The sequence below is a fragment of the Phyllobates terribilis genome, unplaced genomic scaffold (assembly GCF_046119375.1).
Source record: "Phyllobates terribilis strain yellow unplaced genomic scaffold, ASM4611937v1 Scaffold_11__3_contigs__length_659146591, whole genome shotgun sequence".
NCBI lineage: Eukaryota > Metazoa > Chordata > Amphibia > Anura > Dendrobatidae > Phyllobates > Phyllobates terribilis.
The window spans coordinates 33,110,743-33,130,081 of NW_027362771.1; the positions used below are offsets into that span (position 1 = coordinate 33,110,743).

The following is a 19,339-nucleotide window of genomic DNA, read 5'->3' on the forward strand; positions in this document are numbered from 1 at the left end:
AAAGTGGAGTAGGTAGCTTAGAATATTAAGCCCATCAAAAACAGAGGTAGGTGAGAATGCTGCGACTTGATGGTAATTACCTAGGTTATAGCTGGGCGTATTACCACTTAAATACCATAATAATCCCCTTGTATGAGATCACTGCTTAGAATCCAAATAGCTGCCAAATGTAGGTTTTATTTCATGGGCTGCAAATTAAAGAGTAACTAAACTTTATTAATTTGATAGAATTTTGTCCAGTCGCTAGCATCAATGCTGGGAGAAATAGCTCCTGTGTCTGTGATAATAAAAAAGACAGCACACTTAGATTACATATCAATAAAATAAACCTCCGGATGTGGCCAGAAAAATGCTGGGTGAAAAGCGTCTAGGTAGACCATAGATAGGATAATGTAGCTCTATACCTCTGACAGCAGCCATTGAATGACTACAAGAGAGTGTAGTCTGAAGTGAAGAGAGCACTGTATATAAGGGAATAAAGCTAAGGATGGGTGACTGAGTGCTCACAAACCGCTTAATCCAGTAGTGCTATATATTAATAGCTGCTGAATGTTAGTGTTATTAGGAGTGATTAATACAGCAGGCTGCTTAAAATAATAATAATAATACCGTGTCTAATTAGTGGAGGAGGTATATAGAGGTTTCAAGGTGTACACTATTCCAATTGGGAGGTAGTCTCCTGTAATTTAAGCAGCAAACTATAGGCTTCAAGGGGTTAAGTGGAGCTATTCCAATATTGCTGATTGTTGTCATGATACCTTTATTATCAAATAGACATGGTTAGGCAAAATATCGCATTTTATAATTCGTATCTTGGTCTGACTAAGCAATTGGCCAGATCAGATAAGACTGCACAATAGTACGGTGGATCGAAATATTTTTATCATAAGAATTTAATAAAAGGTTATATTTTAATGTAGTGAGTCCACTAAGTCAGTGAATTTATTATTTATTGGACTCCAACTTTGTGGCGTCTTAAGTTCCTCAATCAGTGAATTTACAGTTTCCTTTTCTGACAGATTGCAAAATTTGGTTTCTTTTCAGTACAATTATAAAATCTGAGCTACCTGCAGCCATCACCAGGGCGCACCTATCAGGAGCTGTGTACATCTCTGAGCTCCCTCTAGTGGTAGCTGTAGGCAAACAGAATGTAATCATCTAACTATGGCTGTGTAATGCACTGCAGCAATGGCAAGTGCACCATTTCATTTACCATTTATACATTGGGATCCAATATATACTAATGTTTTATCGTAATACGTAAAACTGCCCAATTTACCTGGACAAACATTCCTTTAACCAAAAAAGTATTCAAATTAATCTTTGCTTTGAATGCTCTTGTGTGCTCATGGCCTTAGTCTCTTAAAATCTAGTAAATCTAACTGGGGTCTGCACTGTTGCTGGTGCGTACCATCAGACACCACAATAGCAGGCAGGAGTACCAGCATTATCGGAATAGGTATGTCACTTAACCTTTGTCCTCTGATCATAGGCCGCAGACTTAGCTCCTGTAGATTTTGCACTGAAATGACTTGCAATCAGAGAAGATTGAAGCTCCCAGGCCCAGATGTGTAACATCATCATATTCCATTTGTAATATTGCCTTCTTCTGACTTTATATCGGGACATGCAAGAAGATTGAACCCAGCATCTCAGGGACTGTGCCATGCTTCTGCCATATGGCGGCAGACTGACAATGAAATGAATACGACTACATATAAAATATGGATAGGTGGTGCTTCCAGTCATCAACGGAGTGAATAAAGGAAAGCCATGTGCGTGACCCGTGGAAGTGGCACTCCCATAGACATCATTTTATCTAGACAGACTTCAGATCACATGCACGTTCTAGTTTTCAGTACAAAAATCTGAGAGCTAGAGGGATACTACAAAGTCTTCCATTTATTTAGAAGATGGCTACATTTAATCCCTCAGGAATCCACATTTGAGCTTTTCACCCTGGTCTAATCAATGCGGAGAGCTCACAGCACATAACTCAGATGGTGGAAATGCTGCTCATATTTCCCGAGACTGGACACTTTACACTAGAATGTTAATGAGAAAGCTATGGGTTAGTATCTCACTAATGTAAGGCCACATTCAGATAACTGTCACTTGGGAGCTGCCAAGAGAAGAATCAAACTCCAGAAGGACAAAGCAGATCAGCCTCCTCAAGTGAGTAAGAGTGGGGAATCAAGATCCACTCACTTTCGAGTACGGTGTAGGACAAAACAGTAAGATCCCCATAGTGGCCAACATTTCTTGGGATAGTTAAGGCCGCTCCCAAGACCTGACCTGCTTCTCTCGGAAACACAATCACCCCAACCAGTAATACCCTCAGTGCTCCCAAGAACAGCCACTTTGTGCTGGCTTTCCATAATCCCTGCCCCTCTTTGTCCCAGAATCTCAGGCAATGCTGGACAGTATGCACCTAAGGATCCTCAGCAATCAACCATTTATTACTAGAGTTAGTGCAAACTTATTAGCAGGTCCCAATCAATCGGCCACAACAGTGGTCTGTGGCAACTGCACAAGAAAGAAAGTATGGCCCCTACCTGATGACATCAGCGGCTCTTCTCTTAATTAGCCTACCTGGCATGACATCACATGAGTATCACAATGCAATGATGACGTCGCACCAGGCATGCCAATCAAAAGAAGAGCAGCAGTTGCCGGCCGGTAAGAGTATTCCCGCTTATGTGCAGCGGCCACAGACTGCTGTCCTGGCCAATGGACTGGTGCAACACTATTTATTACCAATGAGGACAAAACTGAAGGCAAGAAGACTCACAAATAAGCAGCAACTGAAAATAGCTGTAGAAATGGCAAGAAAAAGCACTGACATTGCACTCATTCATTGCTAAAGTATTAGCATCCAAATATTAAAGAATATCATGCTTTTATTAATAGTTGTTTGATTACTTTTTTTTTTTAAAACCTGTGGAAAAGGATAGACTGTACAAAAGATGGATGCAATTCCTAAATGGTTAATGCAATGTCTGCATAGACCCATATGAACGAAAGCTAAGAGTCGAAGCATTTTGAGCACATGGTGATGGTTTTGTGTCACATCCATTCTACTGGTGAACAAAGGCTCAATAATGGGAATTCTGGCACTGTCCAAATATTTTTTGACCCGAAGTATAAAAGCAGTGAAGGCTCTTCTAAGTCAAACATTAAATCCTGTAGTTGTTCTTTGTATTTTAAAACGCCTGTGCCTCAACCCCAATGACATGACCAGTAAGGTTTCCGTCTCTCGAATGTTTGTATTCACTGTCAGCAAAGAAAGAGACAAATATCAAGGAACTGAAATGCAATGTAAACTAATAAATGACAGAACATTTGTTATACTTTGGCTTAGTTTTGTATACATAAGACTGGAAAACCTCCGCAAAATGACACAAGTCGCCTGAGGGGTGTACATCCTGCAATTACTGTAGGACCATGGCTCTAACCAACACGGACTAAAAGGTAGCCAGCAATGAGAGACCCAGTAAACCATTATGTCCTGACACAGGGAGCCCCCTACCTCTGCCAAACAGTAGCTGTTCAACAAGGCATGATCTAAGGATATGTTCAGAGTTTGTCATATTGAATTTGTCCCTTATTTCTTGCCAAAACCGTCCCAGAAACTACCATCTATTGATTTCAATGGGAAATCTGTATTGCCAGTCATTTCGTCAGGGATTTTCACAACTGATTTGAAAACCACTTCATCAAATGATACGCAAATTCTGCCTAAAAACTGCGGAGGGTGGATTAGCTGAACTGAAAGTCACCTTGTACATCTGCAACAGTTCAGACTGCAAATCTGTGTTACAGATTCAAGGGTGAACCTCAAATTTCAGCAGTGGCTTTCACTGCAAATGCACATTTTTCCACATAAAAATGTGCTGTGACAATGTATCCTAAAGAGTTAAACAGATGAATTTTAGCTAAGGGCACTGCAGCCAGATCAAATAAATAGGAAAGTGTAAAGATCTCTACATTCATTGCATTTTGCTTAGTGGTATTTTTTCTCCAAAAAAACATCATGCTCTGGTAGCAGCATTTTTCAATGTGCCTTAAAAATGCATAAACACACAAGGTGGTAATTTAAAGGATATAGGCACCTCCAAGGTGGAAAATTATTCTTACATATTATAGTGGCTACCTTTAGTTTCAGACTATAATCTTCATTCCTTCGTTCATTTTTTGAGACCCCTTAATATGCAGCCTGATTCAAGTTTCAGATTTTTCTCTTGTGGGAATGTCCCTCCCAGGAATATAGGTTGGATGTGAGCTCTTTGTGTATCCAGGCTGTTGTGGTCTTCATCAGCTCATATAATCAGCACAGATTCTACCCTGCACTTATTTCTTCCTCATGTGCTTTCCTCCTTGTCTATATTGTGTTCTCTGCTCTTCCTGAAACTGTAGATGGCTTCCCCCCCTCTACACACTGTGAAGATCTGTGCACAACTCCAACTCTGCTGCTATTTTTAAGGGCTCATTCAGACATCCATGGACCACTAATGCATGGACTGGCCGCGGCTCTCCTGACCCGAGTGTGACCGCTTCATATATTTCTATGAAGCGGTCAAGCTCAGGTCGGGAGAGCAGTGCTGGTCCGTGTACTGCGGTGTGATCTCAGACCAATTTGCACAGACATTGGAATGAATGTTCCCTAATAGTGTTGAGCGAGTATGAATTGTTAACCCAAGCGTGCTCGCCGAGTATTTGCCGGCGTGCTCGGCATCGATGAAAGTGTCGCCACGTCTGCATGTGCCACATCTGTCTACACCTGTGACACATGCAGGGATTGCCTGTTTGTTTGGCAATCCTTGCATGTGTCACAGCAGTCTAACAGCCGTGGCGACAGTAAAAGAAATGCCGAGCACACCAAAATACTCGACGAGCGTCCAAGCATGCTCATTCAAAGGGTTAAACGAGCATGCTCGCTCATCACTATTCCCTAACACTGGGAGAAAGGAAGGGAGAGCAGAGAGAACTGAGTAGAAGCTCTGATGAATTTGTTCTACTTTTCAAAAGCCCTTAGCAAAATAAACAATTTATAGGCTGTCTGCAGCAGCAAAATGGGAGAAAGCTGAGTGAAGACTATTTTTTATATAATGAAGACTATTAAGAAAGTTGCCAAGTTTTGCAATTAAGAAGAAAATTTAAAAAAAAGGTTTCAGTAAAGAGGTGTAAATAACTTAACATTACTCTTTTCTGAGGTGAAACCATGTGCGGTTTCAAAATGTCCCTTTGTGCTGGACCTGTTTCTTTTCTTAAAAGTAGTTGGGGCTTAGCTATAGGAGGGGAAGAAAACCACAGCGGGTCAAATTTACCATAACGTACCTAAGAAATTTGGCCGACTCCGCAGCTGAAATCTACTGCAGTTTTGAACAATTTCATTTTCTAGTTTACAGGCAACCAAATTCATTAGGAAGCGTGCGATTCTTAAAGAATAAAAGATTTTATCCTCTTAATACATTGCAATCAGCATATTATATGGCACTGTGTACTTACAATTACTCATTTTGCCTTTCTACCCAGATAATTCTTCTCTTTTCCATTAGGTCTATGACATCACGTGATTAAAAATAGACTAGCTGAATCCTTCTAAGCTCTATGTAGAAACAGGAGGTCAATTATCTCCGCACAAGGCGAGTCACTGCAAAAGTCCCCGGCAGAGGGAGCAGCTGGGTCAGGAGGTGAAGAGGGGAATTATTTATGCAGGGAAAAGAGACTTCCTGTTTCTACATAGAGCAGAGAAAAGAGAAGAATTAGCTGGATAGAAAGGCAAAATGAGCAATTGTAAGTACACAGTGCCATATAATATGATTGCAATATATTAAGAGGCTAAAATCTTTGTTTCTTTAATAAATTTATTGTACCTTATCCCAGTGAGGTGTAGGTTCAAAATTACATTCTGGATGAAAGACCTCCAAAATACAAAAAGACAACTAAAAACACATGCACTTTAAGAAAATTGTACACCCTTACATCGGTACAATGATAAAAAAAAAAACTTGTGCGAGTCTGGCCTATGAAAGAGCAACACAGAAAAGTAGTGGGAAAGGCTAATTATATAGCGGTTTATGACCCGGGCCATACACAGAAGCCATAAACAGAATACAGGGTTATAAAAGAGGAAAGATAAACACAGCTGTATGTCAGCCGGGATGGAAGCGCTCTACTACACAAATGTCTCCTGAAGGCCAGTTACACAGCCTATAGCAGATATAGGATATTCTTCTGCTACGTAAAACTAATACTTCTACATCATATACATTGATATTTACTGTATCTCCCTTTATACTTATTGTAAGAATGCAAATAAAAGAACTTATGTAATCCAAATGTTACATTTACAGCAGTAAAATCTTTTGGCAAACTCAGAGTGAGAGCAATCCTCTGTGAGCTGCAAAGATCACTCAGCTAGTTTGCTACAATGTATCTGTCATGCCGGGGAGTGTCACGCCGGGGAGTGTCCCGCCTTTTCAGCGCCACACTGCTCTACTCCTCCCTGTGTCAGGCCATTGCGCTGAGTCCTCATGCAGCACTTCCAAACCTTTCTGCATATTCCTGCTGTCTCCACCTGGCTATAGGGAGCAGCGGCCAGATCATGCAGGAATTTATCCCTGCTGTGTCCTGCAAGGTTTGTCTTCCCCAACCAATCCCCTGTCAGGCAAGGGATATATTAGACAGTTCCTCCCTCCTCACTTTTGATTGAGGTTAAGTTCTAGTGGCATTTGTCATTCGATTCCTGCCAAGGTGTACCTCAATTTAGTCTCCTCTGTTATGGACCCAGCTCATCTATTCTAATCTCTCCACTCCTGACCCTGGCTTGTATAGTGAGCCCGTGCTGCCTGCCCCGACTACGGACTGTCTGACTTGCCTCTGTCTCGCCCTCCTGTACTCTGTATACCTGCTCTGACCTGTGTGTCAGCTGCTGCCGGTACGGGGACTGCCCTTGAGTGACACCTGGCAACTACCTGCGGCCAAGCCTATCCTCACCACCAGAGGCTCTAGTGAAAACCTGGCTGTCGTTTAGTCTCGCCCCTCCAGTGTAAGCCTGGCCCGTGGCACAGTGAGCCCACACCCACCAGTCTTACGGTATCTAGTCTGCAGTCACACAGCTTTGTGTTGGCTCTTGGAGCACCAAGGCCACTTCCGTTACTACAGCCAACTGGAGCTGTATCATCAGATTGATGGTCCATTCCCTCAGATACTGGAAGAGTACCAGAAAGCCCTTAAATAACAGATTTACTGTAACATCTATTTGGACGTGTCCTTAGGCTTGTCCAATTACAAAAACAGAAATTTGAACTCATAGACTGGATATACTACAAAGCTATTCTGTGATGGAAGAGATGACCCCTAAATACAATAAGCACCATGATAACAAGAAGTGAAAAACACCACCCTGTTTATTCTTGGTCAAATTAAAAGAATGGACCCATTATTTTTTCTGATTGAGCATGCAGCATATACACCTTAAGAATAATTTATGTACAACAAGGTCGGCCCTCACATCTCTTCCCAAGAAGGTAATAAATGCTGGAACAGTGCACAGACTTATCCATGACCTCAGTGTGTACAAGTATGTGTCTATAGGCCCAGCTGTCACTGCCGCTCTGGCTCTGTGATACCTTACATTACAAGACGCCATACACACAGGTCTGCAATCAAAACTCTCGCCTTAGGTTTTACATTAGAGGTACCTAGCCCGTTACTCAGAAACTACTGTTACAGATCTAGTCTGTCATTTAGCCAACACATTACAATTCAGTTATTTCTTAGTTAGGGATGATCCTGGGGACTAATTGGCACAGAGCTTTCCTATGGCATTGGCTTGTGCCACACAACTACATGGGTCACTGTAAAATGCCGTAATGCACTCACAGAGCCTAAGGTAATTCTACAATTTAATGGCGAGTCCGGCAGGCAAATGTGGCAGTGTAACTCCAGCACAGTGCTTGACAAAATATAGGCTAATAATTTGCCAATACATCTTCCTTCCTATCCAACCGAAAATCAGATTATAGTGTGTAGCATATCACACCGTCTATGGGCAGCTCCACAAGTCTGACATTCAGGGTCCAAGTACAGATCACGATGTCCAGACTGGAACCAGGCATCCTGATCTGAACTTATCAGCCTCATATATGCCTATGAAGTTGTTATAGGGGTATTCCCATCTCGAAGATCCTATCCCAATATGTAGTAGGTGTAATATTAGCAATACCTCCAATTAGAAATGTAGTATAGTACTTCTTATTCGCTATGTCGCTTAACCCATGTGCAGGGTATTGCAGTAGCTTAGGTATCCAAGGTTATGATCACTAACAACTAACTGTCACTATATGAGTGGTCGTAACCATGGATATATAAGCTATTGCAATGTCCTGCACATGGGGTAAGCAACATAGCAAATCAGAAGAACTATACTACATTTCTAATTGGAGCTATTTGCTATTATTAATATTATTACACCTACTACATATTGGGATAGAATCTTCTTGTAAAACCAGACTAAGGCGTCTTTCAGACGGAAAAACCAGTACCGGAGATATCCATTTCTGTGTGTGTGATACGTGGGGTACACGTGTGGCAACCGTGTGCCGCATCAGTATCACACGTACGCCTGGGAATCAGCGGTACAGTTAGCGCTGTTCCTAAGCGCCGGGTGCTGAATGCTGCCCTCATCATTGTCCCCTGCTTGTGCTGCAATCAGTGCTAGCAAGGGATAAGATGAGAGTAGTATTCTGCTCCCGATGTGTCCTGTGTAAAAATAAGAATAAAATAAAAAATTCCTTATACTCACTTGTCCAAAGATGTCCACCATCTGGCTGCTGACGCCGAGGAGCTGGGGAGAATGACTCCTTGCAGTGAGCGGTGTCCTGTCACTCACTGAGCTCAGCACAGAGCAGGGGACCGCTCGCAGTAGCACGTCATTCTCCCCAACTCCTCGGCATGAGCGGTCAGATGGATTAGAGTGGGGTACATCTTCGGACAGGTGAGTATAAGGATTTTTTTATTATATTCTTATTTTTACACCAGGACACAGTGGGAGTAGAATTACTACTCTTATCCTTGTCCCTCGCTAGCGCTGATCGCAGCGCAAGCAGTGGACAATGATGAGGGCAGCTTGATTCCCAGGCGCCAGTACATGACACACGGATGACATCCGTGTGTCATCATTGTGTACGTGATGTTTTGTGGCCCGTGCTGCGAGAAAACAAAACTGACATGTCAGCGTGTTTTGCCCACAGACACACAATCCATGGAAACACACTGACCTGTGCACAGACCCATTCATTTGAATGGGTTAGGCGTGTGTATGTGTCTCCAGTATGTGTGTAAACGGACACCACACTTACTCAAAACACCAACATCTGAAAGGTGCCTAAGGCAAAGTTCACACTAGCGTATACATTAAAAAAAAAAAAAATCCATAAAACTCAAACTTTTTTCCCCCTTTTGTCTTCCGTATACAATCCGTTTTTAAACATCAGCAGTTATTAAAAAGATCAAGCTTCCTATTTTAATGAATTGCAAAATATCTGTAAAAATTTTGGATGATATAAGAATGAACAGTAAAAATAAAATTTTTTAGGCGCACCCATATACTTGAATGCATAAGACTCATCCGACACACGGAAGAAACTACCTGCTGTGATTTTTTTTCATGAGCAGGTTCGGTCTGTTAAAAAAAAAATACTTATTTGCACTGCCCACCTGAATGACATTGGCATGAATGTGGTCTGTGTGCTGTCCATTTGTTTCACGGACAGCACTCAGACTGAAAACACGGTTATGCGAAAGATAAACATGGCAGATTTGTTGTAATACTGTGAAAAAGGAGTCTCCAACTCCAGATATGAGCTGGTATTGTTGGGAAGAGGTTCCTCTAGTGACACATTGCAAGGGAAAATGCAGCACAACATAGCGGGCATTCAATATTGATAGGAAGGGACCACCTGAGCAGAAGCCTCTCTGAGGGTGAATTCACACATGGCTAATTTGCTGTGGATTTTACCTGCAGATTATTCTGATTCTCATATATTTGTTTTGTGGGATAGTGCTTGTAAATACAAACAATTTTGCTATTTACTGCTCACTAAAAATTTCAGCCATTCTAGAGATATTACCACTTTACAGCTTGTTGCCTTGGAGACAGACCACCGCAGCTAGATATCAGAACATGCACGGTGCTTAGAAGCACTAGTCTGAAGCTGGCCAGGATTGCTGCAGCGCACTGTTACCTCCTAATCCAGGACAGCTTTAGCACAGAGCTTACAACATCAACAGCAGTGGTGGTGGTCAGTCTCCTAGGTAACGAGCTGTAAACAAAATAAGTGTTAACATTAACAAGGAGTAAATTGTAGAAGCGCTTGTTTTTATTACAATCACTATCTGAAAATATCCATCTATGAAGATGGGAATAAATTAAACCACAGATTCAAAGTATCAGGGAAGTGGATGAGATTTGACAAATCTCATTCACATGGTTTAGATGTTCTCCATGTGGAAATACAAGCATGCGGAGAATTCTCCAATCTGTAACATGCACATTCTGCTGCAGAAATATAGTGGATTTTCACAACGGAGTTCATCACTTTCAATAGAAGGCCACGGCTCCACTATCAGTATTCAGTCAGTATTTTTTCTCAGGAGTGGGAGATAAATATACAGAATTGGTGATTTGTTTCTATTATACCTTTTCTCTGTTCCTCACCTGGTTTTGGCTCCCACTCCTGAGAAAAAATACTGACCGAATACTGACCCAATACTGATAGTGGGGCTGTGGTCATAGTCTGCATGTCAGGAAACCCCCCTTTATGCTTGCTACCACAGACCTGCAAAATAGAAGGTTGTTGTTCAAACACAGAAGAATTAGGTTGAATTCACAGTCGGAGTACAGACAGTGAGGTCCACAGCAGCTGCAGGTCTTCAGACCACTACTGACCAGTCTCGTAACCAGGAGACCTGCAGCTGATCTAAAGTTCCCAGTCCGGTCTCAGGGTATGAATATCGGACGTGTGAAAATGGCCTTAGGATTTATTTTCTGGTTATTTTTTGTTCCTCTTTTTTTAAGCTAAACTCAAAATGAAATAGTTTTTTTTCCTGACCACCAGGTATAACAACGGAAAATGTGGTATACCAAATGTTCAAGAAACAGAAAGCTGACATTTCCTTCCTAACACCTGTTCACACAAGGAAATGAAAAAACACATTACAATTAGCTTTTGTCGCACATATGCCAAGACCACTGCCACCGAAGGTGTCAGAAATGGCAGCTTGAAGGTCACAGTCAGAGACTTTAACCAGAATTTCCCATTTCCTCTGGTAACAGACACTTTGACAGTAAATATTGGTATAAGCCCCTTGATTACCATAGGGTGATTACACAGCAATGATGAATCACCAGGATAAGGGAAGGCCTGAGAACAAGGCCAGTAAATTGGGCTTTGTAAAGACAAAAAGTGAAATAACACCTTCATACCTGGAAAGGACGGTGTGGACAGACATGCTATACAAGACTAGCAGTGTCTGCAGCCGCCGTTCTCACGCCAACCTCCAAAACAACCCCAAGCACACTCTTGTCTGGGCAGGACCTCCCCTCATACAAACATTAGGGCAGAGCAAAATGCTTAGTGTGTAGGGAATGATTGTCTGAACATGGCACAGAAGCAAAATCAACAAACCCAGGAACAAAAGCCGCCCCACCCAGGGAAGAGGGTGTGAAGTGAGCGGCAGACACTCCACTTTTCAGCCCCCAAACTAAAAAAAAAACTGGAGTGACCTGTGAACTTTCCACACACCCTCCACCCATCATTCTATAGTTACCAGTGACACCCACCCAGCTGCCTACAGCCACATATCTGCCATGTCACTCATGTGAAAGCCATTCACCCTTTCAGTGCCAGCACCCAGGTGACTTGTCCTCTGTGTTCTCACAGGTCAGTGCTAGACTGAAAAAAAAATCGGAAACATATCCGTCATTGCTGAAGTTACACCTAACATTGATGTCAGTTATGACACTATCTGTACAACTCTGTGGAATATGTCAGAGCTATAGAGGAAAGCGTCAATTAAGAAAACTTTTTCCTGCCAGTGTCAGGAATTTCCAATAGCAATAAGTGTGATAAAAAGCAGTCGGAGACAAAAAAGTTATAACCGGCAGTTACCATTTATAGCACCGCTGGTCTCCTCTGCAATAGGGGGACATGGGCCTCGTCAGGGAGCACAGCCGTGCCACCACTCCCCCTTACCACGCCATCGCTGTCCTAGGGGGCCGACACTCACATCTAAGGCAAACATTTTGTCAAATATAGAAAAAGCATCCTGAAGCCATGTTTTCCTCAATGTGACCCCGTCATGTTACATCCTGAGAAGTATCATATATAGAATAATGTATGCCCATACTGTATATGTATAGAACCATGTGAGCAATTATGTATGCATATTATGTATATGTGCATATAGTCGTGTGTACTGTACATGTGTATATATAGTCGTGTGTGTACATGTGTATATATAGTCGTTTGTGTACTGTTCATGTATATATAGTCATGTGTGTGTACTGTACATATAGTCGTGCTTGTACTGTACATATATATATATAGTCGTGTGTGTACTGTACATGTGTATATAGTCATGTGTATACAGTCGTGTGTACTGTACATGTGTGTATATATATATAGTCGTGTGCGTAGTGTACATGTACATATAGTGGTGTGTGTACTGTACATGTGTATATAGTCATGTGTATACTGTTCATGTATATACAGTCGTGTGTACTGTACATGTGTGTATATATATATAGTCATGTGCGTAGTGTACATGTACATATAGTAGTGTGTGTACTGTACATGGGTATATATAGTCGTATGTGTACATGTGTATATACAGTCGTTTGTGTACTGTTCATGTATATATAGTGGTGTGTGTACTGTACATGTGTATATACAGAGTCGTGTGTGTACTGTACATGTGTATATAGTGGTGTGTGTACTGTACATGTGTATATATAGTGGTGTGTGCTGTACATGTGTATATATAGTGGTGTATGTACTGTACATGTGTATATATAGTGGTGTGTGTACTGTACATGTATATATAGTGGTGTATGTACTGTACATGTGTATATATAGTGGTGTGTGTACTGTACATGTGTATATATAGTGGTGTGTGCTGTACATGTGTATATAAAGTGGTGTGTGCTGTACATGTGTATATATAGTGGTGTATGTACTGTACATGTGTATATATAGTGGTGTGTGTGCTGTACATGTGTATATATAGTGGTGTGTGCGCTGTACATGTGTATATATAGTGGTGTGTGCGCTGTACATGTGTATATATAGTGGTGTGTGCGCTGTACATGTGTATATATAGTGGTGTGTGCACTGTACATGTGTATATATAGTGGTGTGTGTACTGTACATGTGTATATATAGTGGTGTGTGTGCTGTACATGTGTATATATAGTGGTGTGTGTGCTGTACATGTGTATATATAGTGGTGTGTGTACTGTACATGTGTACATATAGTGGTGTGTGCACTGTACATGTATATATAGTGGTGTGTGCACTGTACATGTGTATATATAGTGGTGTGTGTGCTGTACATGTGTATATATAGTGGTGTGTGTACTGTACATGTGTATATATAGTGGTGTGTGCTGTACATGTATATATAGTGGTGTATGTACTGTACATGTGTATATATAGTGGTGTGTACTGTACATGTATATATAGTGGTGTGTACTGTACATGTGTATATAGTGGTGTGTGCTGTACATGTGTATATATAGTGGTGTGTGCTGTACATGTATATATAGTGGTGTGTGCACTGTACATGTGTATATATAGTGGTGTGTGCTGTACATGTATATATAGTGGTGTGTGTGCTGTACATGTGTATATATAGTGGTGTGTGCTGTACATGTATATATAGTGGTGTGTACTATACATGTGTATATAGTGGTGTGTGCTGTACATGTGTATATATAGTGGTGTGTGCTGTACATGTATATATAGTGGTGTGTGCACTGTACATGTGTATATATAGTGGTGTGTGCTGTACATGTATATATAGTGGTGTGTGTGCTGTACATGTGTATATATAGTGGTGTGTGCTGTACATGTATATATAGTGGTGTGTACTATACATGTGTATATATAGTGGTGTGTGCTGTACATGTGTATATATAGTGGTGTGTTTACTGTACATGTGTATATATAGTGGTGTATGTACTGTACATGTGTATATATAGTGGTGTGTACTGTACATGTGTATATATAGTGGTGTGTGTACTGTACATGTATATATAGTGGTGTATGTACTGTACATGTGTATATATAGTGGTGTGTACTGTACATGTGTATATATAGTGGTGTGTTTACTGTACATGTATATATAGTGGTGTGTGTGCTGTACATGTGTATATATAGTGGTGTGTGTACTGTACATGTATATATAGTGGTGTGTGTACTATACATGTGTATATATAGTGGTGTGTGTACTATACATGTGTATATATAGTGGTGTGTGCTGTACATGTATATATAGTGGTTTATGTACTGTACATGTGTATATATAGTGGTGTGTGCTGTACATGTGTATATATAGTGGTGTGTGCTATACATGTATATATAGTGGTGTGTGCTGTACATGTATATATAGTGGTGTATGTACTGTACATGTGTATATATAGTGGTGTATGTGCTGTACATGTATATATAGTGGTGTATGTACTGTACATGTGTATATATAGTGGTGTGTGCTGTACATGTGTATATAGTGGTGTATGTACTGTACATGTGTATATATAGTGGTGTATGTGCTGTATATGTGTATATATAGTGGTGTGTGTACTGTACATGTGTATATATAGTGGTGTGTACTGTACATGTATATATAGTGGTGTGTGTACTATACATGTGTATATATAGTGGTGTGTGCACTGTACATGTGTATATATAGTGGTGTGTGCTGTACATGTATATATAGTGGTGTGTGTGCTGTACATGTGTATATATAGTGGTGTGTGTGCTGTACATGTGTATATATAGTGGTGTGTGCTGTACATGTATATATAGTGGTGTGTGCTGTACATGTATATATAGTGGTGTGTGCACTGTACATGTGTATATATAGTGGTGTGTGCTGTACATGTGTATATATAGTGGTGTGTGCTGTACATGTATATATAGTGGTGTGTGCACTGTACATGTGTATATATAGTGGTGTGTGCTGTACATGTGTATATATAGTGGTGTGTGCTGTACATGTGTATATATAGTGGTGTGTGCTGTACATGTATATATAGTGGTGTGTGCTGTACATGTGTATATATAGTGGTGTGTGCTGTACATGTATATATAGTGGTGTGTGTGCTGTACATGTGTATATAGTGGTGTGTGTGCTGTACATGTGTATATATAGTGGTGTGTACTGTACATGTATATATAGTGGTGTGTGCTGTACATGTATATATAGTGGTGTGTACTGTACATGTGTATATATAGTGGTGTGTGTACTGTACATGTATATATAGTGGTGTGTGCACTGTACATGTGTATATATAGTGGTGTGTGCTGTACATGTGTATATATAGTGGTGTGTGTACTATACATGTGTATATATAGTGGTGTATGTACTATACATGTGTATATATAGTGGTGTATGTACTATACATGTGTATATATAGTGGTGTGTGTACTATACATGTGTATATATAGTGGTGTGTACTGTACATGTATATATAATGGTGTGTGCTGTACATGTGTATATATAGTGGTGTGTACTGTACATGTATATATAGTGGTGTGTGCTGTACATGTGTATATATAGTGGTGTGTGCTGTACATGTATATATAGTGGTGTGTGCTGTACATGTATATATAGTGGTGTATGTACTGTACATGTGTATATATAGTGGTGTATGTGCTGTACATGTATATATAGTGGTGTATGTACTGTACATGTGTATATATAGTGGTGTGTGCTGTACATGTGTATATATAGTGGTGTGTGCTATACATGTATATATAGTGGTGTGTGCTGTACATGTATATATAGTGGTGTATGTACTGTACATGTGTATATATAGTGGTGTATGTGCTGTACATGTATATATAGTGGTGTATGTACTGTACATGTGTATATATAGTGGTGTGTGCTGTACATGTGTATATATAGTGGTGTATGTACTGTACATGTGTATATATAGTGGTGTATGTGCTGTACATGTATATATAGTGGTGTATGTACTGTACATGTGTATATATAGTGGTGTGTGCACTGTACATGTGTATATATAGTGGTGTGTGTACTGTACATGTATATATAGTGGTGTATGTACTGTACATGTGTATATATAGTGGTGTATGTACTGTACATGTGTATATATAGTGGTGTGTGCTGTACATGTATATATAGTGGTGTATGTACTGTACATGTGTATATATAGTGGTGTATGTGCTGTACATGTATATATAGTGGTGTATGTACTGTACATGTGTATATATAGTGGTGTGTGCACTGTACATGTGTATATATAGTGGTGTGTGTACTGTACATGTATATATAGTGGTGTATGTACTGTACATGTGTATATATAGTGGTGTATGTACTGTACATGTGTATATATAGTGGTGTGTGTACTGTACATGTATATATAGTGGTGTATGTACTGTACATGTGTATATATAGTGGTGTGTGCTGTACATGTATATATAGTGGTGTGTGCACTGTACATGTATATATAGTGGTGTGTGCTGTACATGTATATATAGTGGTGTATGTACTGTACATGTGTATATATAGTGGTGTATGTGCTGTACATGTATATATAGTGGTGTGTGCTGTACATGTGTATATATAGTGGTGTATGTGCTGTACATGTGTATATATAGTGGTGTGTGCTGTACATGTATATATAGTGGTGTGTGCTGTACATGTATATATAGTGGTGTATGTGCTGTACATGTGTATATATAGTGGTGTGTGCTGTACATGTATATATAGTGGTGTGTGCTGTACATGTATATATAGTGGTGTATGTACTGTACATGTGTATATGTAGTGGTGTATGTGCTGTACATGTGTATATATAGTGGTGTGTACTATACATGTGTATATAGTGGTGTGTGTACTATACATGTGTATATATAGTGGTGTGTGCACTGTACATGTATATATAGTGGTGTATGTGCTGTACATGTGTATATATAGTGGTGTGTGCTGTACATGTATATATAGTGGTGTGTGCTGTACATGTATATATAGTGGTGTATGTACTGTACATGTGTATATGTAGTGGTGTATGTGCTGTACATGTGTATATATAGTGGTGTGTACTATACATGTGTATATAGTGGTGTGTGTACTATACATGTGTATATAGTGGTGTGTGTACTATACATGTGTATATATAGTGGTGTATGTACTGTACATGTATGTGTAGCATCACATTTTATCTCACAGCCTGAGCACAAGCCATTCTGATGTGTCATGGAAATAAGACTCTTTACTTCAAGGAATTCCAGCCATGAAACCGGACCCGCACTATTTTTCTTGCTACACTCCTATTAGTAGAACTTTTACAGCTTTGAACATTGTAGTTGCCAGGGAGGTCTGTGACACAGCCACACAATGGCCGGTGATGGTAAGAAGTATGTGCCACCTCTGTGGTACAGATATACCCGCTTATACACATATACATTATTCTCAAGGTGACATCTTTCCCTTCAGCAAGTTAGTGGTTAATCTTTCCTCACAAGTCAGTGAGTGGCCAATCCTCCCAGCAGTGCAGCCATGGCCAGCAGTCACTCACCCTGGAGATGGAAAGGGGCATGTTAAAGTCCTTGCCTCCCTGCAGGCGGAAGCCCCAAGGGGCTGGTCCATCCAGGGTCACTTTGTAATCCTCCATGTCAGCAATCTGCAGAAGAGACAAGACAGAGATGTCAGCAGTGGAGGGGTTAAGCCGCAGTCTCACCCCCACAGCTGACTACAGGGGCACAGTCACCCACTGGAGCCGCGGCACCTATGGGAGCTCCATGCACCTCCGCGTCTCCCAGTAGTCTCACCCGGGGCAGCAGGCGGCGAGTCCTGTCCGCTCTCCCGGCCGGCGCCCAGGCTATATAAGGAGTGTAAGACGACACCGTGCCGGGGCCGGGGGATACGGGGAAGTGAATCATACTGGGGCTTGGGAGGGACCAGCACAGCGCACATTCCCAGCTCCTAACGGGAGGGGGGCACATTCCTCAGACACAGGACACAGGGATGGCTGAGGAAGGATGGCTCTGCCACCAAAGGGAGGCCGTGTGTGCCAGTCCTGACACTGGCCATTGCACTGGCAGCTGTGGGCTGGGCACATGTAGCAGGCGGGCTGTCGGCGCCTCATCAGAAGTCCTATGTGGGTTTGTGGGGTGCTCTCCACTGTCCCAGGGAAAGTGTGCCACATAGAGCAAGGTGGCACATATGGTATGGCTGCCTGGGGGCACATATGGTATGGCTGCCCGGGGGGGCACATATGGTATGGCTGCCCCAGAGGGTACATATGGTATGAATGCCCGGGGGAGCACATATGGTATGGCTGCCCCGGAGGGTACATATGGTATGGCTGCCCGGGGGGAGCACATATGGTATGGCTGCCCGGGGAGAGCACATATGGTATGGCTGCCCGGGGGGAGCACATATGGTATGGCTGCCCGGGGGGGCACATATGGTATGGCTGCCCCAGAGGGTACATATGGTATGAATGCCCGGGGGAGCACATATGGTATGGCTGCCCCGGAGGGTACATATGGTATGGCTGCCCGGGGGGAGCACATATGGTATGGCTGCCCGGGGGGGGGGGGGGGCACATATGGTATGACTGCCCGGGGGGGGGGGCACATATGGTATGGCTGCCCCGGGGGGGTACATATAGTATGGCTGCCCCGGGGGGGCACATATGGTATGGCTGCCTGGGGGGGTACATATAGTATGGCTGCCCTGGGGGGGCACATATGGTATGGCTGCCCGGGGGGGTACATATAGTATGGCTGCCCCGGGGGGGCACATATGGTATGGCTGCCCGGGGGGCACATATGGTATGGCTGCCCCGGAGGGTACATATGGTATGGCTGCCCCAGAGGGTACATATGGTATGAATGCCCGGGGGAGCACATATGGTATGGCTGCCCCGGAGGGTACATATGGTATGGCTGCCCCAGAGGGTACATATGGTATGAATGCCCGGGGGAGCACATATGGTATGACTGCCTGGGGGCGCACATATGGTATGGCTGCCCGGGGGGAGCACATATGGTATGGCTGCCCGGGGGGAGCACATATGGTA

At 42.0% G+C, this 19,339-nt stretch overlaps 1 protein-coding gene across 1 annotated transcript in view; it reads right to left on the reverse strand.

Annotated features, from left to right (window-relative positions):
* PDLIM7 (PDZ and LIM domain 7) overlaps window positions 1–18,361 on the reverse strand; it is a 125,284-nt gene extending 106,923 nt beyond the window's left edge. Inside the window, exons 1-2 of the mRNA XM_073654660.1 lie at window positions 18,027–18,361; window positions 17,831–17,935 (exon numbers count right to left, since the gene is read on the reverse strand). Coding sequence (XP_073510761.1) covers window positions 17,831–17,935; window positions 18,027–18,257 — 336 coding nt within the window. The 5' untranslated portion in view covers window positions 18,258–18,361. The remainder of the gene's footprint in view (window positions 1–17,830; window positions 17,936–18,026) is intronic.
* Window positions 18,362–19,339: the final 978 nt, after the last annotated feature.